A 27,946-nucleotide genomic window follows, 5' to 3' on the forward strand; every position below is an offset into this window, starting at 1 on the left:
ACTGTAGAGGGAGACAGACTTCTCCTTTTCTTACCCATTACCCTTCAGGGACAAGGCTGCAAGTTGTAATAAGACATGAAAAGCTCAGACATATCAGATGAAAATAAGAATAAACTGATAAATGTGATTATGTTCTGAGCCTCAGCCTCACATCCAGATCAACATTCAAAGATTCTAGAAAGCTTCTTGACCCACTGACATCTTTACCATTTTAAACTTACTTCTACCCTGTAAAAGGCAGCACAGGATGTCTGCTTTACATTGATCCCAGCCCCAGTGAGCACTAAACACACACATGTTCATGCACACACATATACACACACCCTAAATCCCCAAGAAAGAGACAGAAAGACATTTTTTCCCTTTTTTCCAGCTTGTGAAATTTGCATACTTTGATGTTTTGAACCAGAATGGACCTGGTCTGAGTATAATTAAGAGGATGAGGATCAAGAGATTCATGATCATCATCCAGAAATATGTGGTTTTATTTGCTTAAAAAAATGACACTCAACTAGAACACTTTTGTACATACAGTAGTGTTTAGTTTTAGATTCCATTCATCATTTTGAAATTTCTGAACATAATCCCTATTTTCCTGGGTCAGGCACAGTTAGTTCTCCCAGATGCACAATCTCTTGGTTACCTCAGTTTAGCATCCATTCAAAAATTAAATTAATTTAATAAAATTAAATAAAATAAAAATATCCCAATAAGAGCAGAACTCAGAGAAATGATGGATATACATTTTTTAAAAGTCATATTTCGGTATGAAAAACAATAAAGCCAATCTAGCTATGAGATTGATAAAGATTGTGCTAATTATTACAGAACAATTAATGTCTCAGTCTATAATCACCATGCAAATATTTCCTCCATTGACCTCAGATCGTCATTCAGAATTAGATTTTGTCACTATGTGGGCCAGGGTGTTGATTTATGAAAAGCAAAGGGGCAATTTTTCCCAAGTTAAATTTGAAACTGTGTATCCCAGGAGCAGAGTCTTGGCTTCAGTTTGGGCCCCTTTCCAAATATACAAAGCATTTTGTTCATAAGGCCAGATGTCCAGCAGGCTCTGAACAGAAAGCAAATGTCTGATCAGTGTTTCCCTTTCCTCATCCTATCCTGGGGCATTGACACCAAAACACCTCTCTCCAGGGGTCCCTGGTTCAGACTGTCCTCTAGTTCCAGCAGTTCTATGACAGGGAATAATCATTAATTCATTCAGTCAGTCACCGACCACTTCAATTAATAAATATTCCCTTCTTGCCTATGAATGAAAGTCACAAGGCACGGTAATCATGTGTGACAGTACAAAATAGGAAGAAATGTTTATATAGCATAGTGTGAGTGTGAGGGATAAGAAGAAATGTGAAAAATAGGAAGAGGGGAAGGGTTTGGAAAAATTTTCTTAGGCAATATTGGAAAGTGCATTGAGGCCAGGGTGCAAAGGCATCACAAGTGATAAGCAAGCATGCAGTTTGTCTGAAATGGGAGGGTGGGCAAAGGAATTATTTATGGACATGTTTGGGGCAAGTAAAAGAGGGAGGTTATCCCTTAGGGTAGGCCCACTTGAAGGAGCATGCTATGGTAGGCTACACTGCAGGCAAGGAAGTAGGGAAAAAGGAAACACAACAGTGTCTTGATCATTCATTGTGTCTCTATTTGAGCACCGTATTTTTCACTAATTGTAGGAAATAGGTCAAAGCATTAGGCTGAGGGCTGTGTCTTAGGTTGCATGTCTTCCATAGAGCCCCTGTAATGCCAGTATTCTCTATATATTTAAAACCTTCTTGACCGTGCCTATGCTTTGGAGGGAGAAGTGTCATCCACTAGTGATATGTGTGGTCCCTTTCCTCTTCTCATTTCCTTGACCTCTTTGAATAGGACACAAGAGCTTCCTATCTGTAGACCCTCAGGGATGTACCATACCCCCAGACAAAAAAAAATAAAATAAGTGAAATGAATCAGGAAGTTGAGCTGAAGGTTCTTTATTAGGCAGAAACCATACCCTTGGTGGTGGACATTATTTCCCCCAGTTCAGATGATAGAATTTAGGGAAACAGGGTCTTCCAGTGGTCAGCAGGAAACAGGCCAGGATCTCAATGGTATTTGTGAGCCAGGGCATTGGCCACACCAGCCACCACCTTCTGATAGGCAGCCTGCACCTGAGGGGTGAATTCTTTGCCAAAGTGGTGAGCCAGCACACACACCAGCACGTTGCCCAGGAGCTGTGGGGAAGACAGAGATAGATATGTATACATGATTAAGACAGAAATCAAGCTGGGCTTCTGAGAAACTGAGCCAACAATCATTTATTTTTTTCTGCCCACACTCCAGCCCAAACTGATCTTCAGGTTATCTCCATCAGCATAAATGAGTAAATATATATGTATGTATACTGTATATTTTTATTATATATATATGTATATATACTTAATTAATTAGTATGATGCTGGGCTGTCTTTTAGTTAACTATTGCTGCACTACTTCTACTTCTGGTCTAGCATCCTCAGGTATTTCTTTTCCTTTCCTTTCCTTTCCTTTCCTTTTCCACTGAGTCTTGACTATAAAAATGCAATTTTTCTTTTTTTAATTTGAATTCAGTTAGCCAACATATAATACATCATTAGTTTTTGATGTAATTTTCAATGATTCATGAGTTGCATATAACACCCTATGCTCATCACATCACATGCCCAATTATTCTATAATTTTGAGATGATTTGTAGTCTCTGGAGTGACAACTCTTTGAGGAGCCCTTATAATCTCCATATGGAGAGACAGAAAGACTTTTCCAAGTGCAGAAGGAGAAGATGAGAGCTAGTGTGCATAATTTGGGTATCAAGTGGAGGAAAAAGTTGGGGGCGGGAAGAGAGGGGCAAAAGATAAGTAATTAAGTGAAGAGCTTGATGAAAAAAAAGAGGTTGTGAGAAAGGAAACAATATGGAATACTGAAAGAAAACATATGAAATTATGTAAATTTTGAAAAGCATTCAATGATGGTATATACTAAGGTAAAAAGGAAGGTGGGGAGAGAACAGGTAGGGAAAAGAATCAGAGTGAAAGACTAGAAAGTGAAAAGAAAAAAACGGAGCATATCCCAGACTCACCTTGAAGTTCTCAGGATCCACATGCAGCTGGTCACAGTGCAGCTCACTGAGCTTAGCAAAGGTGCCCTTGAGGTTGTCCAGATTCTTCAGGCCATCACTAAAGGAATTCAGCACCTTCTTGCCATGGGCCTTGACCTTGGGGTTGCTCATAATAGCATTAGGAGAGGACAGGTCCCCAAAGGAGTCAAAGAACCTCTGAGTCCAGGGGTAGACAACCAGCAGCCTGAGGACAGAGGACAGGGGAGTCAGAGCCTGTCAGAAACCCAGGGGACTGAGCCATTTCCACCTGCCCAGCTTCCATTCACTCTCTGTAAGCCTGCCTTGCCACCTGGATACCAACCTGCCCAGGGCCTCACCACCAACTTCATCCACGTTCACCTTGCTCCACAGGGAGGTGACGGCAGACTTCTCCTCAGCAGTCAGATGCACCATGGTGTCTGTTTGTGGTCGCTAGTGAACACGGTTGTGTCAGAAGCAAGTATAAGCAGCTGCTGGCCCTGCTCTTCCTTTTATGCCCAGCCCTGATCTTATCCTCCCTGGGGCTGTGAGCAGATTGGCCCAACGACACAGCAGAAGCTTATTTGTTTGTGCGAATGTAGGTTGCATCCCCATTCCTCAGTTCCCTTCAGTTGCCCTGAGGGTGGTGTTCTAGGTGTTGTGTGTCTTGACTCAGAATCCGTGCTTTCTCCCTCCTCAATTCATCCCCTTCAGTAGTGGCTTCCATAAAGATACTACCACTCTCATTCATGTGCAAATGCTGTAGTCTGATATTGTGGAATGTTTCTCAGAGTTTAACTCATCTAGTTCTTTCACTTCATAGATCAGAAAACTAAGGCCTAGAGAACAGAAATGTTATCAAGTTGACTCTATGTGGTACTTCTCTTTGTCTCTAGAGATATTTGTAAGTGGTTGGAATGAATAAATGCTTAACATACTTTTAACTTGCTTTCTTTCTCCTTCTTTGGATAAATACTTCTAGTAACAAAACTCTTTCTTTCCATTCTTTCACTGAAATAAATGTCCATTGGAAGAATGAAAGTAATGAATATTGTTTCTCTACCAGCTACTAACATAGATCTGGGGAGCATGGATTTAATGGAAACAATGAGAGATAAAGAAAAAAATATCAGAAACCTATAACATGATTTGAAACTATGATATGACTAAAGAAAGAATGCAGAGGATTTGCAATGAAGATTTACCTTATTCAACCAGTCTGACAGGGGTTCTGGTAAAATGCAGGTGCAGAAATTTCCAGTTGTGTCCTCAGCAAAAAAGTAGAGTTAGATCTAGAAATGAAGGTTCAAAGGGAATTTTAGTCTTTTCTGAATTCAAAATAATATTACATTGACCTACAGATACATACCCTCTAGCACAGCTAGATGGAAGGAGGGAAGGTGGGAGGGAGGGAGGGTAAGAGAGATTAACCAACAGAAAGGAAGAGAATGGACTGAGATGGAAGTCAGAAGGCAAAGAATATAAAGAAGAGGAGGAGAGAGAGAAGCAATTTCAAAATTTAGTGAGGATGTAGCTCAACAAAACTCTTAGGCTCTGCTGGTGACAGTGTAAAATGGTATAACTGCTTTAGGAAATATTTGGCAGTAGCCACTACAGCAGAATATATGCAAAACCTATGAGCTGGCAATTATTCTTCCAGAAATGCAGAAATGCATGCTTATGTGAGTCCAAAGGCTGTAACATCAGTATGCATGATGATTCTAAACTGCTAGCCACTTAAATGTTCCTCATTCAGTGGAATAGATAAATCATGATATAGAGAAAGAATGAAATATTACACAATAATGAAAAGAATCAACTACTGCTTCACTTGCAGAAATACAGATGAATTGTACAACATAATGTCAATTAAAAGTAACCAGAGGTGTTCCTGGGTGGCTCATTCAGTTAAGTGCCCAACTCCTGGTTTCGGCTCAGCTCATGATGGTTGTGAGATCTAGCCTCATGGTGGGCTCTGTGCTGAGCATGGAGCCTCCTTGGGATTCTCTCTCTCCCTCCCCCCACCCCCTCCCCTGCAGCTGGTCCACCTGCATGCACAGGCACTCTCTCTCAGTCTCTCTAAAAAAAATAAATAAATAAAGTAACCAGAGACAATGATTCGATGTATATGATTTATATGCAAAAAATAGGACAATATCACAAGGGGAAGTGTTATATGATAGGAAGGTGCAGAGGAGCCATGGATGATCTTAAAACTATGTTACAGAATATCTGTCTTTAACCTGAAAGCCAAGAAAAACTATTGAAAACTTCAAGGATGTGGGTGACATGATTTGATTTGTATTTTTTAAAAAATTATCTGGCTTCCATATATAAATGGGTTTAAGGGGTAAAATAAATGAAAGACAAATAGGATGATATTATAGTTGGGGTGTGGTGGTAAAAATGCCATCTCTATTTTCAGGCTCAAGCAATGGATGATGCATTAGTCCCTAGATGGGGAACAGATTAGCAGGAATAGATTAGGAAACAGTTGGAGGGTTTTTGTTGTTTTTGTTGTTGTTTTTTTTTTTTTTGGACATATTGTATTTGATGCACTCATGAGCAATCAGATATGGACCATCAAACAAATAGTTAGATATACGGGTCTGGAGCTCATAAAGAATACAGTCAGGTCAAGAAAACACAATGGAACAGGGCACAGAGGAACAGATCAGAGTGTATTGTATAAACTGCTACCTCTACTTTCTCAATAATGACAGCCAAAGCACTTTACAGAGATCTCCTTAAAACCTTGGAACCTGCTTGCGAGGTTGGAATGTTTATTCCATTTTACAAACAAGGAAATTCATGCTGGAAAATGTTAACCAAACTTTTCAAGGTGATAGGGCTGGATTTAATCTTTTACTGCTAATCCCAAAGCCCTGGCTTTTCACTTCTGAAATGCCAGGGACTTGGGTACAGAATTTGAAGTAATGGCTACAAAACTGAACGTGCTCAATTGCCAGCTCCAAACAAGAGACTTCTAGACATTTTCTGTCCTGAGAATAGACTTTCCTCTTTTCATTCACCAGACAGGAAACCCGGCTGTCATTGGTGACTTCACCACTCTCTACTGCACTTCATTCCAAGTCCTGTGGGATCTTGGCCACAATGGCCCCTTACTTGAGTTGTTCTTAGTTTCATTGCTTCTGTGAAGTTCAGTCCTTTGCCTTCATTATAATCACAGCACATTCCTATGGCTAGATCCAAGTTAGATCCTGCCTTGTCAGTTCTATACCCACACATGGATCCATTTCCCTAAAATTCCCTATTCACCATGTTACTTTTGTGTGCAAGAAATTTCACTGGTACTTTGCTTATAATAATAGCTTCTTTTCCGGGCAGTAGTGTCCCTAATTCTATATCACTGCACTGCCTTTTTTTTTTTTTTTTTTTTTTTTTAGGTTTTATTTATTTATCTGTCAGAGAGAGAGAGAGCACAAGCAGGGGAAGGGGCAGGCAGAGGGAGAAGCAGGCTCCCCACTGAGCAAGGAGCTGATGCAGGACTGTATCTCAGGACCCTGCGATCCTGACCTGAGCCAAATGCAGATGCTTAACCGACTGAGCCACCCAGGCGTCCCCACTGCACTGTTTTTAAGGGGCCAATTTCTCCTCTGTCACTTAGACCCAACATGCTAATTCCTAAATTTGTCATTTTCCCACATAAATGGCCTTTTATCTCCACAGAAGGCTTAATGAAATCGGAAATATGTTACAGGTCACAGAGCTAACAGATAAGGTACAGATTCAAACCAAGGCAGTTAGTTCTTATGCTTTAGGGATAGTTCCTCCATTAATACCAATGAAAACACTAGGGAAAGTTTAAAGCATGGCCCTTGCCTAGGTCTCTTGGAAGTTCCATCTCTACTATATTACAGCTGATAAAAACATTTTTTTTATATTATTTAATATAAGTGAAATATAGCATCAAAAAGCTCTGAGATTATAAAAATAGCAGCCTAGACAGGTCCCCTCCTTGGAGTTCTAACGTACCCCTACTCACTCTATCAATCTTCTTGCATTTCCCAAGAGTACCTCCATCTGCTCCCTTGTTCTGAAGACACTAATCAGTTCCAGAGTCTATTTTCCCTTCCTAGAAGTAACTGCCCCTGAAGCCTCTCTTATCTTGCAGAATCTTATGAGTCTCTTCTCTATCCTCCCCAAATAACCCCCTTCCCTAAAGAAGTGCTTTCTTTTAGCTGAATCAACATAAAAGATAAAGACAGAGAGAGAAGACAAGGATATTCATTACAGAGCACAATTTTTATTTTATTTTTATCATATAGCAGTTGGGTCTGGAGGCAGGGCACTGTGTCCGTCTTCAGGAGATGGACTCTTGGAACTCAGGTCCCTCTGGTAAACACCAACACAGTTGGACCAGCACCTCAGTGGTACTTGTGGGCCAGAGCATTTGCCACGGCAGCTGTCAGCTTCTGCCAAGCAGCCTGCATGTGGGGGGTAAACTCCTTGCTGAAGTGGGTTGCCAAGACAATCGATATCATGTTGCCTAGAAGCTGGGGAAAGAGTAGGATAAAAAGAAAACAGTGTCTAGTAAACAGAAAGTTTCAAGCTGGACACATCAATTTTCTTCCTGATAAGAGATTGAGCAACTTTCAGGGCCATGCTCCCACAAAAGTGTGCCATAATATGCTGGACATTGGCATCAATATGACTCCCAGCCCTGTACCTCCCATTGTGTTCTATCCTTCTCTCATTTGCCCTGGCAACTTCTGAGCCCAAAACATTGCCATGAATGGCTTCTCTTTTCTAGAGACTCAGTCTTTTTTGAAAATAGGATTATAGGACTGTAAGGGGCCTTAATATATATAGTTTAAGTCCCCAGATAGTACATTCATTCGAATTGTCTGTACACTCACATGACAAAGAATCTTGAGCCATGTATACAAGAGCATTTCATCACTGCTAAGGGGGTGGGGGGTCAGATTGTCCATTGAAAAGATTGCTCTTATATTGTCTTGCTTAGTCCTGGTTCTAAACTCAAGAATCATGGAGAAATGTATTCATCATTTTTAGAGAAAATTTCAGTTACCAAAAGTAAGATGTTCTTGCTATAATTGTATTCTCCCAGCCAAAAACATTTAACTCAGTTTTGGCCAGTGTTCTTCACACATGTATTTTTTCAGAAATGTAAGACAGCTAGTGGCTTCCTCTGGTCATAGTAATTACCCTACTCGGTCTTATCTATGACCTTTGGAACAACCTAACTACCAAAAGCAAGCCCTTCCTTGAAATATAATGTCCCAAAAAATGCTTTTATGGGATCAGACTTAACGACCTGTGTTTTCTAACATATCCACCACTGCAAATATCTAGGATGAAAGACAAAGCACAGGCATACCCAGAACTCACCTTGAAGTTCTCAGGATCCACGTGCAGCTTGTCACAGTGCAGCTCACTCAGCTCAGCAAAGGTGTCCTTGAGGTCATCCATATGTTTAACAGCATGTCCAAAGGAGGTCAGCACCTTCTTGCCATGGGCCTTGACTTTGGGGTTGCCCATTATTGCAGACTCAGAGGACAAGTTGCCAAAACTGTCAAAGAACCTCTGGGTCCATGGATAAACAACCAGGAGCCTATGGGATGATCACAGTCACAGATGAGATGGGAAATCAAAGTAGGTAAGAAAACCGACCAATACCCCTTCAGGAATACTTTCTGCCTTTCTGCCCCCCTCCAGGGCCTACCTTCCCAGGACCTCGCCTCCAACCAACTCCACGTTCACCCTGGCCCACAGGCTAACAACAGCAACCTTCTCCTCAGCAGTAAAATGCACCATGGTGTCTGGGAGCTTACTGGTGACCAGTAATGTGCCAGAAGCGAGTCTGTGTTGCTACTTCTCTATGTGGCCTTTTATTCCTCATTTCTAGTTTCCAGGCCCTCACTTCGCCCAATGAAATGAGACCATTGGTCAAGGGTAGGTTGTCACCACCATGGGTGGGGTTTGGATAAGGGAGGGTCAGCAGGATGGACATCTGGGTCTCTGATAGCATTCAGTGGCTCTATCAGGGGGTTCTGCTGTCCTTTCCCCACCGTCTACTAGGCATTTCCTATCTCAAGCTCCCCACCCCATTATCCTTGAGGTGACCTTGTAGGCTGACCATGAGGCATGACTAGAATTAAGAGGGGTAAGAATTAGAAATCTGTTGGGCAATGTGTCAGGTGTTTACAAGATATCATTCAGTTTTTCACCTTGGGTATAAAAGAAACCACAGCTTTTCTTGGTCACCATTTTTTCTAAAACTTAAACGGGGCTTATACTTTTATAGTTCTTATAAGAAGAAAAGACTCCAATCTAGCATCAGTTCAGAAACAGGACAGGTAAAAACTAGATAATTAAGAGAACTAGTATTACATGATTGTGGTTGAGTTCTATTAAGATAGAACTGGCCAATACCATGTATCCACTCATTTGTGTCAGAAAATGCACAATTGAGTACTGGGAAAAATTACATGTTCAATGGAGAGAATATGAGACTCTGTGGCAATAATGATTGATTAAGGCAGTTGTCTTTGGCATTTGCTGGATCCACACTTCCTTGTTGTGCTTAACTATTCCTCATATCTAATGAGGCAGAGGCAATCTTCACTGACAGTATTCCACACACTACTGTCCCTGTCACCTCAGGTACTTTGGTCTCATGCATCTCAAACAAGCATTCATTGTTCTAAATAAGTCACACTTCCGGGGAGAGAGGGAATGACTTATTTTATTTTATTTTTTTCTCTCAGAGTTTGTTTGTTTCTCCCTGAGACCAATCTCACTAAAAAAAAAAAAAAAAAGAAATAATCTCCATGTGTATTTACAAAGGTACTCTAAAATTTAAAGAATTCAACTCAATATATTAGGGTTGAATTTCTGCTATTAGAAAAGAAATCATTTGAGATAGTGAGAACTTTTATCAATTCACCTTGGAAAAAAACTTATATTTAAAATGTGGATTGTTCTGCCATTACTATGCTTGGCAGTTTACTGTGGTGCCTTCTGAGATGCAGTTTTTATTACCTCCACCTGTGTCATTCATAAAGATTAATTGAATTGCAGCATTTGAGAAATGTCATTGAAAAATATCTTTTAAAAGTAGCAAAATGATCAAAATAATAAAATGTAGAAAAACAAATAAAATAAAATGTGGATAAGAATTGCTAAGGTGCCAGGAGCTAGTTTACCATGACAGACTTGATGGATGATCAGTGAGCTCTGAGTCCCAAGCTGTGATGATGTGAATACTTTGGTACGGAGATATAAAAAAAAAAAAAGTGTGAATCAATCCCAAAAAGGCTTTTTCAAGAGAAAAAGTCAATGAAATGAAAGAAAAGCGAGGAAACTCTGACCACAGTCAGGAATCCCAGCCCCCCTCCCCCGTGGGCGTGGTCTGAGGGAACGACTCAGCGTCCACACTCTCTGATGGCCCTGGTGCTTGTCTCCCAGGTGCATACACACTGCAACCCCTCAGACTCAGGGACATTTGCAACTCTGAATGTTGGCAAACAGCCTCCCATCTTCCCAGCAAACCAGATGGTGATTCTGGCAATTACCTCTAACTCCTGCTTTTCTCTCATCTTATCTAGACAATTACTTCCCAAGACTTTTTGATTTCTCTCCTTCATGGCTGTTCCACACTTTTACTTGACTTCCATGCTCACTGTTCCCACTGTTGTCTGGAGGCTTATCACATCAGTGTTAGCTCATCGTCATGGTCATCTAACAGTTTTACAGTCATTCATCACATATTTAAAATATCGGGGCACCTGGGTGGCTCAGTCAATTGAGTGTCTGCCTTCAGCTCAGGTCATGATCTCAGGGTCCTGGGATGGAGCCCCGTGTCGGGCTCCCTGCTCTGCAGGAAGCCTGCTTCTCCCTCTTCCGCTGCCCCTCCTCCCGGGCTCATGCTCTCTCTTTCTCTCTCCCCCTCTCAAATAAATAAATCTAAAAATAAAAAAGTAAAAAAAAAAAATAAAAAGCAAATATCTACTGAAGCCAATCATGCCATCCATCATTCTAAAAACTGGGAATCTTGGAAAAACAAAACAGTGTATATAGTGTCATCAAGCTCACATTCTAGGGGGCAGAGGAGACTGACACTAATAATTAAATCAATGAAGAAGAGAATTTCAGATGGGTGTTATATGACAAGAAAAAAAATGCATCTGACGACATAGTAGGAAGCGACTAGAGAAACATAATATAAGGATAGAGGTCCTAAAGGAAGTTACATTTGAAGAGGGACTTTAATGACAAGATGGAGTCAGGCATAAGTCGTTTGGCAAAACGAGTTCCCAGAAGCAGGCAAGGGCAGGTGCAAAACTCAGGGGCTGGAGAGAAAAGGAAAAAGAAAGAAAGAAAAAAACAAACTTGACATTTCCTTTAGAGAAAGGCGTTATAAAGTCTGCGAGAGAGATGTTAAGAGTGGGAGGGAGCAGAGTTGGAGAGATTGGCCAGGGCACATGAGGGTAGAGCGGGTATTTTACCCTAAGGCATGGGAAACCAGTAGAGATTTGTAAAAGTGGCATCACTATGATCGCTAATCTACTCAGCACCCACAGCAGGGCTAATCTTCTAACTGTCCTGTTTATTACATTACAGCCTTGCTTATAACCCCGAATTAACTTCCAGCCCAACAAAAAATCCTGTGATCTATCCTCCCCAACTGCTCTATGCAATTTCTTTCCTTTTCCTCTTGATTTAGCAGAGCTCATGTGCTGCACTGAGCTGCCTTCTCAGCCTCTTCCCCACCTAAATCCCCTCCTCTCTGAGCACGTCAGAGGGCTGTCCCTTCTCTGAAACATTGCAGCAAATCTGCCCCAGGGACATGGTCTCTCCTGTTGGCATGTAAGCAATGTACCATTCCTCCGTAGCTCTGACCACTTAAACCACAAAGTTCTTCCATAAAGCCCAAGGCCAGCTCTTTGGAGTTGATTTCAAAGAGTCATCCGCTGTTCAGACTTCCAACCCCTCCCATCCTTAATCTATCCTCAAAAGGGCTTGTGACAAACCAGCTGCTTTTAGAAAACACTTCTTTCTTATCAGGAGAATGGAATTATAGTCCTTGCCTGGACCTTGACCTTTTAAGATCTGGGTTAATTTTCCAACGAAGAATCCCCACGCTGAAACTCGACGGCCATCCAGATCCTTGGTCTTCACTGGAGTCTTCACTCAGGCCCATATAATTGTCTGGTTCAGAGTAGTTCTTGTCCCATGACACCAATCCTCTTTCATCAGAGCCCCTCCGCATGTGTCTTCAGCTTTAACCTGAAGAGCCCCCAAGTGTATGTTCTCCCCAGGTGTATGTCCCAGGCATACATTCCTTTCGTTGCCCTGTTTTTTTTTTTTTTATTTTATTTTCTTGCCAAAATCTTTACTTCATACAAAAATTGAATGGGGAAATTGTGCACTCACACACATACACACACACATACACACACTCACACTTACAGTTCAACATATAATTCCTGGGGTTCTCACAAGTTTAACAGCAATCGGAAAAGTAGAACTGAAGACAATTACTGAAGAATTCTTTAGCAGAGCACTATTATTACCATTATTATTATTACTACTGTTATTAACACTACCACTGCCATTGCTATTGTTTGAAAATAAAGCTGTTCCTGCTGACTCTACACTACTGGATCTCTGTGGACCAGGGCGTTAGCCACTCTAGTCACCATCTTCTGACAGGCAGCCTGCACCTGGAGGGTGAATTCCTCGCCAAAATGGTCTGGCAAAACAGTCACAAGCATGTTTCCCGGGAGCTGTGGAGGCGGCAAGAGGTAATAAATGCATACAATGAACAGAGTCCCAGGTGGGCCTCCAGGTACCTGGCCACCCAACTCCCATTCAGAACCACGCCGATGTCAATTTCCCTCATGCCTGGCATCTTGCTCGGTCACTAAATACAAGTGTGTTCTCCCTACAAGACTAATACGTGACCATGATTTCACTTTTTCTTTCTTCTCACCACCACCAACCTCGTGTTTTGTGGGCTGAAAAACAAAAATTCACAGCTTTCTTTCCATACGCACTCCAAGCTCCATGTTCTTGCCATTTCCCTCCCTCAGGGACACTCTGCCCCATTTCAGGATTTGTAGGATGTAAGGTTGAAATGGGTCTCTGGAACAATTTTGTACAAATATCCAGCCAATATATGAATAACCTTAACAATATATTCGTGAACCCTAGGTTCCTTCTTTATATGGAGCCAACATAAGCCTGCATAGTTATTTCTCCTTGGCCTTGTTTTTTTCTGCCTCCAGGAGGGAAAAATGAAACATAAAAAGTAAAGTTCAAGTTCTTTCCAGACCATTGCACTTACTCATAGTCGCTTTTCCTCACCTCTGTATAAGTCTCTTCTAAAAGCCAATAAGAGTTCAAAGAAGTCCCTCCAGATTTTGAGAAGCACTCCTTAGGCCCTTTGGTTTTAGTTCTGTCCCCTCAATGCCAATGTTTCCAATATGCCCCTTCCCACAGCCATCCTTGGCTGCAGTCAGATCGGTGCTCAGTTGTCTGAGCTGTCACAAGGTTCAAAGCAAGAGGATGTGAGCATCTCCTGGATTCACCCTGAAGGTCTCAGGATCTACCTGTAGCATATCACAGTGTAGCTCACTCAATTGGACAAAAGTGGCCTTGAGATCATCCAGGTTCCTTGTAGGTTCTCTGAAGGAAGTCAGTATCTTCTTACCACGAAATTTCACTTGGAGTTTCTCATGATGGCAGAGGCAGAGGAAATGTTCCTGAGAATGTATCTGCCCCAACTCTTCCACATGCACCTTGCCCCATGGGCTTGTGATGATATCCTTCTCCTCAGCTGTAAAGTGAACCATGGTGTCTGGTCTGGGAGCTTACTGGTAATCACAGATGTGTCAAAAGTAGCTATTTCCTGCTGCTAGAATATGTGGCCTTTTATTCACCATGCATGAGTTACTGTCTCATTGTTTCCCCCAATCCCATGAGGCTATTGATTAAGCCTAGACTCTGAATACAGCTGTGGTATTTAGACACAGAAGAGTTTTGTGGTAACTTACATCTGTGATAGCGTCTTGGAGTCCCCCCACCCCATTGAATATGTGCTGTTCCCTGTTCAACTCAGTTATGCAAAATTTCTCTATTCACTTTTTCTTTTAGCTATTCTTTCTCCATCCCACGATAGAAAATTTCGGTGCTCTTTGCCAGTCTTCCCTGAAATTCTTGTCACTCTCCCAGACATGTCCTTCGATTAAAGCTAACAAAAATTAAAAAATTTAAAGCTAATTACAAATTCAGAGATTTTAGAGTTCTTTGGTTACCAGTACAGGAGTCATGATGGTTTCAGTGTAAGTCTCCTTCAGTTAGCAGTGACTGCCACAGGCATAGTGATCTATTGACCTTGACTAGATCTCTTGTGGGCCAAATCTGGGCCATGATCCCTATTGCTCACATAGTCAGGGAGAAATGGTTCCCATAAAGCATCAGTTTGATTGCAAGAATAATGTTAGGTAATAAAATATAGGACTAGACATCTTATTATCTATGTGCCCATTTAAAGTAAAGCATGTCTGCTCCTCTGGGAAAAATGGTTTACCTCTGTATTTGCATCTACAACTGACTATGTATATTTCCCACAGCACAAGGGTGTGTTCTAGCTAGGGGCCCAGGGTTTTGATTTGGTGTAGCTCTTCCATCTCGACGAAAACAATGGTAGAAGGTTCACTGGCAGGTTGTGCTGATTTTAAAGAGCCAATGCTGATAAATGCTGGGTCGACTTTTCAGGTGGTCTTAGTCTGAGAATTTACATCAGGAAGCACTTCTTTTGCTTTCTCTCATGTGTGGTAAAGGCGCCTGGGTGGCTCAGGTGGTTAAGCATCTACCTTCGGTTCAGGTCATGATCTCAGGGTCCTGGGATTGAGCCTCGCATCAGACTCCCTGCTCAGTGGGGAGTCTGCTTCTCCCTCTCCCTCTGCTTCTCCTCTTGCTTGTGCTCTCTTGCTCTCTCTCTGTCAAATGAATTAATAAATTAAAATAAAACAAAATAAAATAAAATAAAACTCTGAAGGGGCAGAGATTCTTTTTTCTCTAATAGTCCCCGTAGTCATAGCTGTGACATCATTACACTTTAGATAATTTATTTTATTTTTAATTAGCTACAGTTTTTGACAGGACACACTTCCAATGTGAGAGAGTCAGGGTTCATACTAATTGTTTTTTCTCTGAAAGTGATGCATGATCTCAGATGCTATCTGATCAGGAGTCTTGAAGCTTCGTAAATCTGACTTGATTATTTGCCCCTAAGACTAGAGATCTGCTGATCGAATAAAAATGGAGATCAAGAAGTTACCTGTGAATTTGATTTGAGGGAATCTCTATCTTCAAATTATTTTTCTCCTAACATAACAGATTGTCCGAAATTGTATTATTATAAAATTGTAAAAATCTTTTCAGTCCTGATGATCTCATGGGAAGCTTATGTCTATTCATTGATGGAGACTCAGGAAAAGTTTAAAGGCCAGGAGAATGAAATTTATAACAACTCAATAGCTATTTTAGAGCTGTAAGCAAAAATTTGTGAATTCTCACCCCCTAATGATGAGATGGGAACATTTTTTGTTGGAATAAATGTATAGGGCAAAGAGTCTAAGGGAAACTCAGGTTAGAACTCTCTTCAAGCATGGAGCTTTGTGGGTTGAGTGTGAACAGATATTTAACCACATCTGATGTATTCAGTGCAGAGCCTCTCTTAGAAGTATGGCTCAAAGGCTGGTGTCGAAGCCTCTGAAAGCCTTAACAAGTGAATGTGATTCTTAATTCTTCTCCTTCAGGCTGATGCACTTCTGTGATCCCTCATATCTGTGAACAACCTCCCCATGCCCCCAGAAACACAGACCGTGAGTCCGACAGTCATCTGTAACCACTGCTTCTCTCTTTGCTTTCAGAGCAACCTCTTTCCAAGGCTTGCTGACTCCTCCTTGTCCACAGCTGTTGCACCCTTCCATCCTTCCCATTTCTTTCTTTTTGTTGTTGTTTTTTTTTAATTTTGTTTTATTTTATTATGTTATGTTAGTCACCATACATCATTAGTTGCTGCAGCATTTTATTTTTTTTTAAGTAATCTCTACACCCTACATGAGACTAACTCACAACCCTGAGATCAAGAGGCGCATGCTCCACTGACTGAGCCACCCAGGTGCCCCCTGTGTCACTCCTTCTGATATTGCCTAAATTCTCACCTATGAAGCTGGTTCTTCACAAAAGCCCCCTAAGGTGTTTTCAAATATCCTTTTGACAAATACATTGAACTTCTATGCACCATTGATTGTTCTATGTACTGGTGATTTCAGATAAACAATTCAGAGAGGAAAACTGCTTTCTTGGAACTATATTCTATAAAGGGGGAGATACAGAATGAGTAAATCATTTCATATATTATTATTTGCTTTGAAAAAAATTCATATCTTGATGTGAGTGGGATACAATTACGTTAGCAATGATCTCTTTGGGGGGGTCAATATTTGAGCTGAGGCCATAATGACATGAAGATGTTGCCATGGAAAGATAGTAAGAAAGAAAAGTTCTGGAAGTTGGAATAACAAATTCAAAGCTCCAAGGCAAACAAACACACACACTTACACACATATACAACCTACACATATACATAGTTGGTATGTAGACAGACAAACACTGGGTCAGTGGGGTTGATATGGAAATAGTAAAGAAAAGAGTGGTCAGAGAGGATCTTAGAAGTAGTACCTGCTTAAATCTCAAGATTATCTTCATTATCTTGAGTGAGAAGCCATTAAAGAATTTTAATCATGATAATGATACTATTTCTAATCCATTTGTACTCTTGTCTAGATTAATATTGCAAAATATCTTGTTCATTACCAAACTATCTTGCTCAAGTGGCTTTTATAGACTATTGAGAAATATTAGATCCTATTTAAATATTAAATACTCTGATCCTGAAGGCGTGTGTGTGTGTGTGTGTGTGTGTGTGTACATGTTCATAGATAATCTATGAGGACAGCACAGGAGAAGGGCCTAGGGAAGAGATTGCTCAGGTAAGAAATGAGTAACAACACAGGAAAAGAAAAAAATCCTGATACTTTAATTTAGAAAATAGAGTGATGTCTTATGTAGGCAGAGAATAGGGCAAATATGGGATTCAAAAGTGTTGGATAGGGGCGCCTGGGTGGCTCAGTCGGTTAAGTGTCTGCCTTCAGCTCAGATCATGATCCCAGGGTCCTGGGATGGAGTCCCACATTGGGCTCCCTGCTCAGCAGGGAGTCTGCTTCTCTCTCTCCCTTTGCCTGCTGCTTCACCTGCTTATGTGTGCTCTCTCTCTTTCTCTGTCAAATAAATAAATAAAATTAAAAACAAAAACAAAAGTGTTGGATACTATACTGTTTACAGAAGGTGTTCAATTAATGTGTTTTCAGTGTGTGAGTGACTGCATGCTAATGGTGTATGAGTGACTCCTGTTTATTCTGCTTAGTGTGTTGTAAGTGACTGAGGGACTCATGCAAATGCTGTTCAATCATAGCAGCCATCATCCTACGTGCCCTACTCAAGAAGACTGCGTCTGGGGAACTCTTTGGGGTGGACACATATGGGAAAGATTCTGAGGAAGAAGTGTTAGTAGTAAACATCAGTGAAATGGGAGTAGAAAGGAGATTCAGTCTTTTAAAACCTATTAATGGGGCACCTGGGTGACTCAGTCATTAAGCATCTGCCTTCAGCTCAGGTCATGATCCTAGGGTGCTGGGATCCAGCCCCGCATCGGGCTCCCTGCTCCACAGCAAGCCTGCTTCCCCTCTCCCACTCCCCCTGCTTGTGTTCCCTCTCTCGCTGTGTCTCTCTCTGTCAAATAAATAAATAAAATCTTAAAAAAAATAAAACTTATTAATTATTTCTTGAGTCAGTTTGAGCATTCTAGAAACATCTTCAATGACATGATTGCCATGAGACTGGTTATGTTCATTTCCAGCTCCAAAGTAAGGGACATCTAGGCATTTTTTTCTCTGTCAGTAGGTGTCCTTCTTTCTTACTCACCAGATAGGAAACTGGCTATCATCTATGACTTCCCCACTATCTGTCAATTATTTTTCAAGTCCTGCTGAATCTTTGCCCTAATCGTCCGTCCTTTTCCCAATCACTTCTTCAAAATCACACCAAGATGCTATGGCCACACCCAAGTCTATACTCCTTCTCTGATCAGGTATGCACCCACATATGTATAAATTTTCTTAAACCTTCTATTCATATTCAGTCTCCTGAAGTAATTTTGACTGGTTCCCTGCATATAAAATAACACTAACTCCTTTCTCTTCATCACTTGGTCTCTCCAACTGCTTTCCAAAATGACTAAACCACACCTCTGTTTTTTTTTAATTTAATTTTATTATGTTATGTTAATCATCATACATTACATCATTAGTTTTTGATGTAGTGTTCCATGATTCATTGTTTGCATATAACACCCAGTGCTCTATTCAGTACGTGCCCTCTTTAATACCCAACACCAGGTTAACCCAGGCCCCACCCTCTTCCCCTCTAGAATCCTTAGTTTGTTTCTCGTAGTCCATAGTCTCTCATGGTTCACATCCCCATCCAATTTCCCCCCCTTCATTTTTCCCTTCCTACTATCTTTTTTTTTTTTTTAAACATATAATGTATTATTTGTTTCAGAGATACAGGTCTGTGATTCATCAGTCTTACACAATTCACAGCACTCACCATAGCACATACCCTCCCCAATGTCTATCACCCAGCCACCCCATCCCTCCCACCCCCCACCACTCCAGCAACCCTCAGTTTGTTTCCTGTCACCCCTCTGTTTTTTAAAAACCCATCCCTCAGAGGGACTCTGCTCTTCATGTGAAATTTGATACTCTATTTCTTTCCCCTCTTCCCTCCTACACCCATCCATCCTAGTCCCCCAGCTAGTATGCAATTCACATCTCAAGGTCCCCCTGATCCACCCAGCCTGCAATGACTTAAAGACTGATGATGAAGCATGGATTAAAACTGTAAAAAGAAAGAACTGTAAGTGTCCTAGGCATTGAGTGAGGAGTTGTGACAATGTACCAGTCTTTTGTTCAGCCAATCTTTATAGGGAAGAAGCCATGACACTTCTTGGCTCTTAGTTCCCTTAAGATTGTACCATATGTTGAATTTAAATTAAAAAATAAATTTTAAAATCTAAAAAAAAGATTACATTGGGCACATGATTTAGTATTTCTTAAAATAGTAATAATACATCTATCCAACAGCATAAGGAAGCAAAACAGGTAAATTAGGGCAGGATTGGATGTTCTTCCAGTGTTTTTTAATCCACTTAATAGTCCGCATACTTACCTAAGCAAAAGATATTCCCTCAGAGTCATCAGACAACAGTCTGGCAGATTTCGTGTATCTACCAATTTGTCTCAAGAAATACAGGTGTTTGGGAAGTTGGGGGAGAAGGGTGCTAGCATGAGTTCAGTGCAGAGAGTAGCAGAAGATTCCATGGCATGGGCTGCAGATTAAGGGAGTTGTCTCTGCCATGTGTTGGATCTATACTCCCTTGCTGTTTCACTTATCTTCATTTCTAATCAAGCTGAAGCCATCTTCATTGACAGTATTCCACACACTACTGCCCCTGTCACCTACAGTACTTTGGTCTTAAGCATCTCAAACAAGCATTTTTTTGGCCATATTTTTATTTACTACATATACTATAAACATATACAATATATGCTACAGAAACATTTTTTAAAAATTTAACTGTTAAGAAAGTGGATAGTGTTATAATACAATAGCACATGTTCATATTTTATTTCAAATTGGTTTGCTTACCACCCATTTCAAACCATTAATAGTGAAAGGGTACTTAAGGATAATTAAAGATTATCTATTTGCATTATTAACAATAAACAATTCCAACAAATTAATAAGAATTAACCTGTCAAATATTAAACTGGGCTTTTGCAGAAATCATTATATAAACTATAGCAGCTAATTACAGTTTACTTTGCTCTGTGACAATGTACATATGCACTTGAATAGGGTTCTAGCACTTGCTTTTGGGAGATACTTATTAGAAGTCCTTTGATTTAAAATCCAACAACTGCCACACCCAGCCAAATCCAACCTAACAGTTCATATAATGGCTTCAGACAACTGATCATTGAAAAATTCTTATGGTTTGGGTAGAGTTGAATGTTCCACTAATATTACATATGATAAGAAGAGACATTATAAGCCAATATCAAAGTCAAATCAGTTTGTGACAAGGTTTTTCTACAAGTATTTTAGATGTCATACTTTCAGGAAAACAAGATTTTAATGTGTATTTGGATTTGGATTTTACAATATCTATGCTCTAACTGAAAATTTAAGAGTAGTCAGATGGAATGAAGTCTAGTATTACAAATCTGTTCATTTAACATTATTGAGCACCCACTATGTGCATTGCACTGTGCTAACTTCTAAAAGTTGAATATTAATGTCTTTATTAAGCATTACCTTAGTGTGAGGTAAAAATACATTAAATTAGCATCAACTCATTAGTTTTCTTGTGGTATGTAATCCTGTGTCCGCTGGCTTCCCTGTGCCATATAAAGAGCTTCTGCACACCCCTCATTCACTCACACAAACATCTGTACACTGACTATGCCAGGCATTGTGCTAGTCACTGGGATACCGCGATTTGGTATATGTTCAAAGAATGCATTTTTATAGGATAGGATGTACACACTTCCAGTGAGAAGGGGAATGGTTCATTTTTTTTTTTTTTCCCTCTCAGAGTCTATTACTCCTGCATTTAGAGCTTTAGGAAATGAGCTTGTTTGTTTCTCCCTGAGATCACTCCTTAAAAAAATAACATTGAGACTGCACCTCTATGTTACTTACAGGGTACTCTAAAATTTAAAACGCTCAATCCAATACATGGAGAATGAATTCCTGCCATTAGAGAATTAATCCTTTCAACTTGATATTATTGAGAGACTATTATCTGTTCTTAGGGAAATGGTGAAGACAACGGTAAAGAAAAATAAGAATTTGAGGCAAACCCAAGAGGATTCTCTTTAAAATCAGAGATAAGTGAAATGAAGGAAGAGAAGAGGCAACTTTGAGCACAGCCAAAGCCTGATACTTGCTAAATTGTGATCCCTGAAGCTTTGGAAACCGGGCTTGATTATTTGCCTCTGTGGCCATTTTATTTCAGGATGCCTCTCTCTCCAAATTAGTTTATCCTCTAACTTATCAGGTTGCCTGAAACTATGACAGCATAGGTGAGATCTTTTCAGTCTTCATGACCTCATTTAAAGCCTGTACCTGCTCATAGATGAGGGTAACTAAAAGTCCAGGAAGATGAGATTCATGATATCAGTAGTTATTTTCCAGTGATAGCCATAATAATTTGACACCTTTCTCAATTTAAGGGCACACTTGGATTGGTAAGGAGATATAAGCTTCAGAGCCAGATTGTAGTCTGTAAAATAGGAAGTCTGTGAGATGAGTGTATGTAGATCTTTGATCATATTTGAAAATCCTTTGGGTTCAGTTTGTAGAAGTTGGCCATGGAGAATGAATCAGAAGCTGATTTCCAAGCGTCTAAAGATTTTAAAGAGTGAGAAAGTCTTAACTACTCCTCCTCAGACAAACGGATTTCTATGACCCCTCATGTCTGTAAGCAACCTCCCCACTTTTCCAGAAACCCAAATAGTTTTCCAGTAGTCCTCTGCAACTCCTGCTTTTCTCTTATGCTTTCAAGGCAGTATCTTCCAAAGGTTCATTGATTTCTCCTTGTCCATTGCTGTTTTATCTTTCCCTTTTCCCCAAGTCATTGCTTCTGACATTGCCTAAATCCTCACCGCTAAAGTTATTTCATTACAGAAGCCATCCATGCATTTTTTAAACACTCCTTCTCATGTATTCTGAGACACTCAAAATCTAATTGTTGAATAATTGTTCTAAGTAATAGAGATCTAAGATAAATGAGGCAGAGAAGAAAACTTTCCTCTTAATATTTATAATGTGGGTGTGGAAGATATCAAAAATGAATAATTAAACCAATCTACAACATGATTTCAGTAACTGTCATTTGCTATGAAGAAATGAATATCTGGACTCAATGAGGGAGGGACATGATTACATCAGGATTAGTCCTTCTCAGGAAGTAGTATTTGAGCTGGAGTGAGAATGAAAAGAAGGAATTTGTTATGGGGAGATATTGGAATAAAAGTTCTGACAGCTGGAATAGGTAATCCACACCTCTGAGGGAGGTATGACAAACCTTTGGTATGCTGGAGACATAAATAATGGGCTGGTACAGATGACATGTAAAGGTAAGGATACAGGTAGGCAGGAAATGTTGCTGCAGGAAGCAGAAACCTAATAACTTGGGATTTGTCTTCAGTGGTAGAGAGTGAGAAGCCTTTAGAGAATTGTCATCCTGGTAATGACATTACCTCTAAACCTCTGTACTCTTAATATTCCAAGAATATCCTGTTCATTATGACATTATTTTTCTCACATGGTTCTTATTGCCTATCAATAATAATTAGTCCTTTTTTCATCTATTAAAAGTCTGAGGAGCTCCTGGGTGGCTCAGCTGGCTAAGCATCTGACTCGGGTTTCAGCTCAGGTCGTGATCTCAGGATCTTGAGATTGAGCCCTGTGTCAGGCTCTACATGCACTGGGGAGTCTGCTTGGGACTCTCTCTCCCTCTCCCTCTGTCTCTCCCTCTTGTGTTCACTCTCTCTCTAAAATAAATAAATAAATAGATCTTAAAAAAAATAATCTGAGTCATCCAGACCTGTGTCTGCATGTGCATATGCACGTGTGTGTGTTAATTATGAAGTTGTTATCATTTAAATGGTCTCAACTGGCAACATTGATATTGAAATCTAGACCTTTAAGGGATAAAGAATGTATCTTCTGCCCACCACTCCATCATCACCGTCGACCCTGTGACAGGCAGAGTCAGAGTTAAGAGCTGAAGGCAAGAAAGAGGAAATGAGACTGATCGATTAAAAATTCACGTTTGTTATTGACTGAGACACTGACTGACTGACTGACTGACTGACTGACTGGTGTAGTGCCTGGAATAGCCTCTGTTTCCTTTGCTGAGGGGCAAAAAGAGAGGCTACAGGGCTCAGAGACCAGTGCTGTTGATAGCCTGCAACTAAGTAATCATTTGCTTCTCACCACTGTTGTGGAGACATGAGCCCAAATCAGAAGGTAATTCACAGGACAAATTCTAATCAATGCACAGGGTCAATGAAATGCCTGAGGGTTAAATTTGTCAAGGTACGACACTCTTAACTTGTAAAGTGTGAAGGTCTTGAACCTTGATGTGAGAGTTTGACTCAAGGCCTGGAGGTCAAGATTCCCCAGCAACCTAGCAATGACTCCCTCAAGAGTGATTGAGTCATGCCACTTCCTCAGAAGTATCCCCAAGTCAGTGCCTAGCCTCTTGTTAGATTCCGCCCCTCCCTCCCCCCCACCCCCAGGCTGGGAGATTTCAGTCATCAACTACCAGCTCCTTCCTTGTCATCCACCCCAGCCAGTCAGATATCATCTTTTCCTCACTCTACCTCTGCTCATCCTTCACATTTTTGCAGATGTCACTGCTCTTGGGTTTAGGCCATTATGGCTGTTGCTCTGAATTAGCATCCATGTCTAGCCTCTGCAATTTTGAATTCATTTTGTGTGAATTAAGTTGATTACTTTCCCCCCAACTACTATTCCTTGAGTCATTATAGTTCTAAGGATATTTATTGTTTACTCTTGCCAAAAGCTTAGTAATAGTTTTTATATTTATATTCAGGTTTTTATTTTTATATTATTTTATTTTTATATTCAAAGTTCATTCAGTGAACTTTATCCTGGCATTATCTTGTCTTTCCTAATGCTCTACCTATGTCTTACTGTCTCCTCTATTTCCAGAAAGCCATTTTCCTGCAAGTCACCAAGCCCTAGCTTACTGGTTTTAGACTATGAGCTTTCGTTAGTATCTCCTCTACTCCATGAAGTCTTGATCATTCTCCCCTCCCCCAAATTCATACAGTATCCTAACTCCAACTTTATTTTAGTGCATGTTACATTTGATTATAAAATAACACACAGGGGCGCCTGGGTGGCTCAGTCATTGAGCATCTGCCTTCGGCTCAGGTCATGATCCCAGGGTCCTGGGATCGAGCTCCGCATCCGGCTCCCTGCTCTGCGGGAAGCCTGCTTCTCCCTCTCCCACTCCCCCTGCTTGTGTTCCCTCTCTCGCTGTGTCTCTCTCTGCCAAATAAGCAAATAAAATCTTTTAAAAAATAAATAAATAAAATAACACACAATGATTTCATGTGTCTTAGCCTTGGCTCCCCATTGAGACCATGGAACCCTTTGGGAAAGAAGAGCTTATTGTTGGTTATTTTTCTGGAAAGCTCCCAGCCATCCCTCAACTCATCTTCTTATGTCCAATTCAGCCTCACAAGATATATGATAAGTTAGCTGATTCAATATGTACATTAAAGCAAATTGAAAAATAACCCTAGCCTAGACCTTAGATCCTTGCAAAGGTTTTAAAGCTAAGACATGTACCACAAATCTATCTTATTTTTTTCTGAGGCACTGCTTAGCACCTCCTTCCTTCCCCTCTACAGTAACTTTTTGCCACACTGCCCTGTAAATCCCTGCCAGCTTGACTAACATTTTCCCCCACCCAGAAAACTTCTTCCCTATTCTATCATCCACCAAGATCCTCTAGAATCCTCCCATAATGTCTGTCTTCCCAAAGGAGCTCTTATTTTTTCCTATGTCTCCTCCCACCCCTCAGCCAATGAAACTTTTCTCCTTTAACACGAGAGTGAAAGATGGAGAAGACACAATATTAATTTCTGATTGTTGAATAGAATGAACTTTATTAAACAGAAACTGTGCTCTCAAGGCCAAACCCAAATCCCCATATGCAGAAGGAGGACACTGGGGACACAGAAGGGTACTGCTGAACTGGAAAGAGGACTCAGTGGTACTTGTGGGCCAGAGCAGTGGCAACACCAGCCACCAGCTTCTGCCAAGCAGCCTGTACACCGGGGGTGAATTCTTTGCCAAAATGAGAAGCCAGAATGATCACCAATACGTTGCCCAGGAGCTGTTAGGTGAAAGATAAAATGACAAATTGGCATGTTGAGTAGAAGTTCTCAAAAAGAATTGCAGAAAAAGTGGCTCAATACCTATACTCCCTGCCAAGTCCACACCTTAAACTGCCCCAAGGTGTGTGCCTGCAAAAAGCTCAGATAAGCTAGTCCCTAAATTCAATGTAATGAGTGAGCTCTCCATTCAACTCCCTGCCTCCCAAGCCACCATTTTTATTTGCGTCTCTCCCTCCCTTTCTTATCTACCAACTGGTTAATTCTTGTAATAATGGGATTTTAGGGCTGCATGGGTGCCCAGAGTGAGTTTATTTAAAGTCTCCAATCAGTGCAGGAACACGCCTCCATTTGGTAACAATACTGACAGGTAATTTAATATATTTTAGAGAACTTGTTGTATATTTCTTTGAGAGAGTCTGTCTAAAAATTTTTCCCCCAAATCTCTCCCTAAACTTTAGTCATCAGGACCCACATAAAATAAGACTTTTCACCTTCCTTGAGACAGAACTTTATCTACGAAACACCAAATTCCATTCCTCCTTGAACAAGTCTGCTATTCTCTGAAGTCATTCTCTAGGATGAACACATCTGGTTCTGACGAAAGTACTTGAAAACTTTTAAGCAAACTCTGGCTGCTAATAGCCCTTTACTGTCACTAATCCTGAATCAAGGTGGTCCTGGTTATGCACAGTGGAGATGTGTCCTTCTAAAACCAAGTTCAAACCATAATTTCTGAAATTTTTGTTAGTCTTTCCAATCAAAGACTCAACTTCCATTATTATCTCAAAGTGAAAAGTAATAAAAGAGCACATGAACATTTCCTGACTCACCCTGAAGTTCTCGGGATCCACGTGCAGCTTGTCACAGTGCAGCTCACTCAGCTTAGCAAAGACGCCCTTGAGATTGTCCATGTTCTTAATAGCATCTCCAAAGGAAGTCAGCACCTTCTTGCCATGGGCCTTGACCTTGGGGTTACCCAGGATGGCAGAAGCAGAGGACAGGTTGCCGAAGTTGTCAAAGAACCTCTGGGTCCAGGGGTAAACGACCAGGAGCCTATGGGATGGAACCATTGTAGATGGAAAATCAGAGACTTTCAAAAATCTTGAGGAATTTCCTGGTCACTTGGCCAGGTTCATATTCACCACCCTTTCCCATACCTTGAAACCCAGTGCCTACCTGCCCAGGGCCTCGCCTCCAGCCTCTTCCACATTCACTTTGCCCCACAGGCTAGTAATAGCAGTCTTCTCCTCAGCACTAAAATGCACCATGATGTCAGGTCTGGGAGCTTACAGGTGATCAGAGAGAGAAGTAGGTTTGTGTTATTCCTGGAAGCTGTCACCTTTTATTCTTTACTGCTGACCTTCTGGCCCCTTGTTCCTCCTAGTTCTTTGAAGTCATTGGTCAAGGCTAAGCTGTGTCCCTCAGGGGTGGAGTCAGGTCAGGAAAGGGTCAACAATGAAGAAGGTACACGGAACTTGTGATAACGTATATTGGTTCCTGAGACAGCCTTCCTTTGTTGGCTCCTCTTCTGTCCTCAACACAATTTACCATTCATTCTCCTTTTCACCCTCTTTTCTCTTGGAGGTGATACTCCAAGATGACATCCATCTCTCCCTTTCTTCTTCTCCAAGAAAAACCTATTGAAAGGAGCTAAGCCCAAGATAGGGGAAGAGTTTCAGTCAAAACAGTTTTAATATTTGAGTTAAAGATGGTGACAGGGACAAGAACAGAGTCAAAAAGAAAAAAGTACAGTTGTTGACACAGAATCTCAGCCAGTTTTAACTCACTTGAGGAGTGGATTATAACCAAGCCTCTGGTTCTTAGTTTTCCAAAGGAGACAAAACACATACATGGTTACTTCAGGAAGCTGAAGAGAGTAACAAGGGATCCACAATAGGACTAAGACTTCAATCCCAAAGTACAATACCTGAGGGTAATTTCATAGAAAGGACAGAAAGAATAAACTTATGTCCTGTGCTTCCGTGGAACCCTCTCTCTGTCCATTTCTCTGTGACTTCAGGGGAAATTGGCTACTTTGGGGAGATTTCCCTGAGCTCTTTTCTTGATTTTCTGCCCCGCTAATACTTCTTTAATCAGTGAGACAGCTGAGGACTCTACAATTATTTAAAACCAGGACTTGTGGGACACCTGGGTGGCTCAGTCGTTAAGTGTCTGCCTTCAGCTCACGTCATGATCCTGGGGTTCTGGGATCGAGCCCCGCGTCGGGCTCCCTGCTCCACGGGGAAGCCTGCTTCTCCCTCTCCTACTCCCCCTGCTTGTGTTCCTTCTCTCGCTGTGTCTCTATCTGTCCAATAAATAAATAAAATCTTTAAAAAATAAAAATAAATAAAAAAATAAAACCAGGACTTGTGATCAAGCTGAGGAATAGATGAACTGGCAGGTAATTAGGCTAGAGGTCGGAGTATGTTTAATGTTTGTTGCAGCCATAGGTGCCAGAGGCTTCAAATGCCTCTAGTGTCCTTTTGTTTGTTTATTTGTTTGTTTGTTTGTTGATGCCACTCTTGTCTTTGGACTTCCCTAAAAACTCAGCGTGAACTAGAGTCTGCACCTTGCAACTTTTTCAATTGCAATCCACTGTTATTAGTCTGGAGTCCTGTTGGTATGGTGGTAAGGAATGTTGGAGGAGAAACATTCTATAGTTGTATAATTAAGTTTCAGTCTTTAATGGACCAGTGTTCCTGGGCTGTGACTTTCACA

At 40.9% G+C, this 27,946-nt stretch overlaps 3 protein-coding genes and 1 pseudogene across 3 annotated transcripts; all 4 read right to left on the reverse strand.

Moving 5' to 3' along the window:
* Window positions 1-1,972: 1,972 nt before the first annotated feature.
* Window positions 1,973-3,593, reverse strand: LOC135362379 (hemoglobin subunit beta). The gene is made up of 3 exons (XM_064577027.1): window positions 3,451-3,593; window positions 3,111-3,333; window positions 1,973-2,228 (listed from the first exon to the last, which is right to left on the reverse strand). Exons 1-3 carry the CDS (start codon window positions 3,540-3,542, stop codon window positions 2,100-2,102), a joined length of 444 nt encoding a protein of 147 aa, XP_064433097.1. The 5' UTR covers window positions 3,543-3,593; the 3' UTR covers window positions 1,973-2,099.
* Window positions 3,594-7,495: 3,902 nt separating this feature from the next.
* On the reverse strand, window positions 7,496-8,974 carry LOC123856653 (hemoglobin subunit epsilon-2). Its single transcript, XM_045892799.1, has 3 exons — window positions 8,815-8,974; window positions 8,481-8,703; window positions 7,496-7,624 (listed from the first exon to the last, which is right to left on the reverse strand). Exons 1-3 carry the CDS (start codon window positions 8,904-8,906, stop codon window positions 7,496-7,498), a joined length of 444 nt encoding a protein of 147 aa, XP_045748755.1. The 5' UTR covers window positions 8,907-8,974.
* A 3,771-nt stretch (window positions 8,975-12,745) lies between these two features.
* LOC123856482 (hemoglobin subunit gamma-like) lies at window positions 12,746-13,948 on the reverse strand (annotated as a pseudogene).
* An 11,081-nt stretch (window positions 13,949-25,029) lies between these two features.
* Window positions 25,030-26,524, reverse strand: HBE1 (hemoglobin subunit epsilon 1). Its single transcript, XM_045892798.2, has 3 exons — window positions 26,405-26,524; window positions 26,059-26,281; window positions 25,030-25,227 (listed from the first exon to the last, which is right to left on the reverse strand). Exons 1-3 carry the CDS (start codon window positions 26,494-26,496, stop codon window positions 25,099-25,101), a joined length of 444 nt encoding a protein of 147 aa, XP_045748754.1. The 5' UTR covers window positions 26,497-26,524; the 3' UTR covers window positions 25,030-25,098.
* Between the last annotated feature and the right edge of the window lie 1,422 nt (window positions 26,525-27,946).

Source organism: Mirounga angustirostris, unplaced genomic scaffold, assembly GCF_029215605.1.
Source record: "Mirounga angustirostris isolate CCGP_5_RB_7025 unplaced genomic scaffold, mMirAng1.0.hap1 SCAF_13, whole genome shotgun sequence".
Lineage (NCBI taxonomy): Eukaryota > Metazoa > Chordata > Mammalia > Carnivora > Phocidae > Mirounga > Mirounga angustirostris.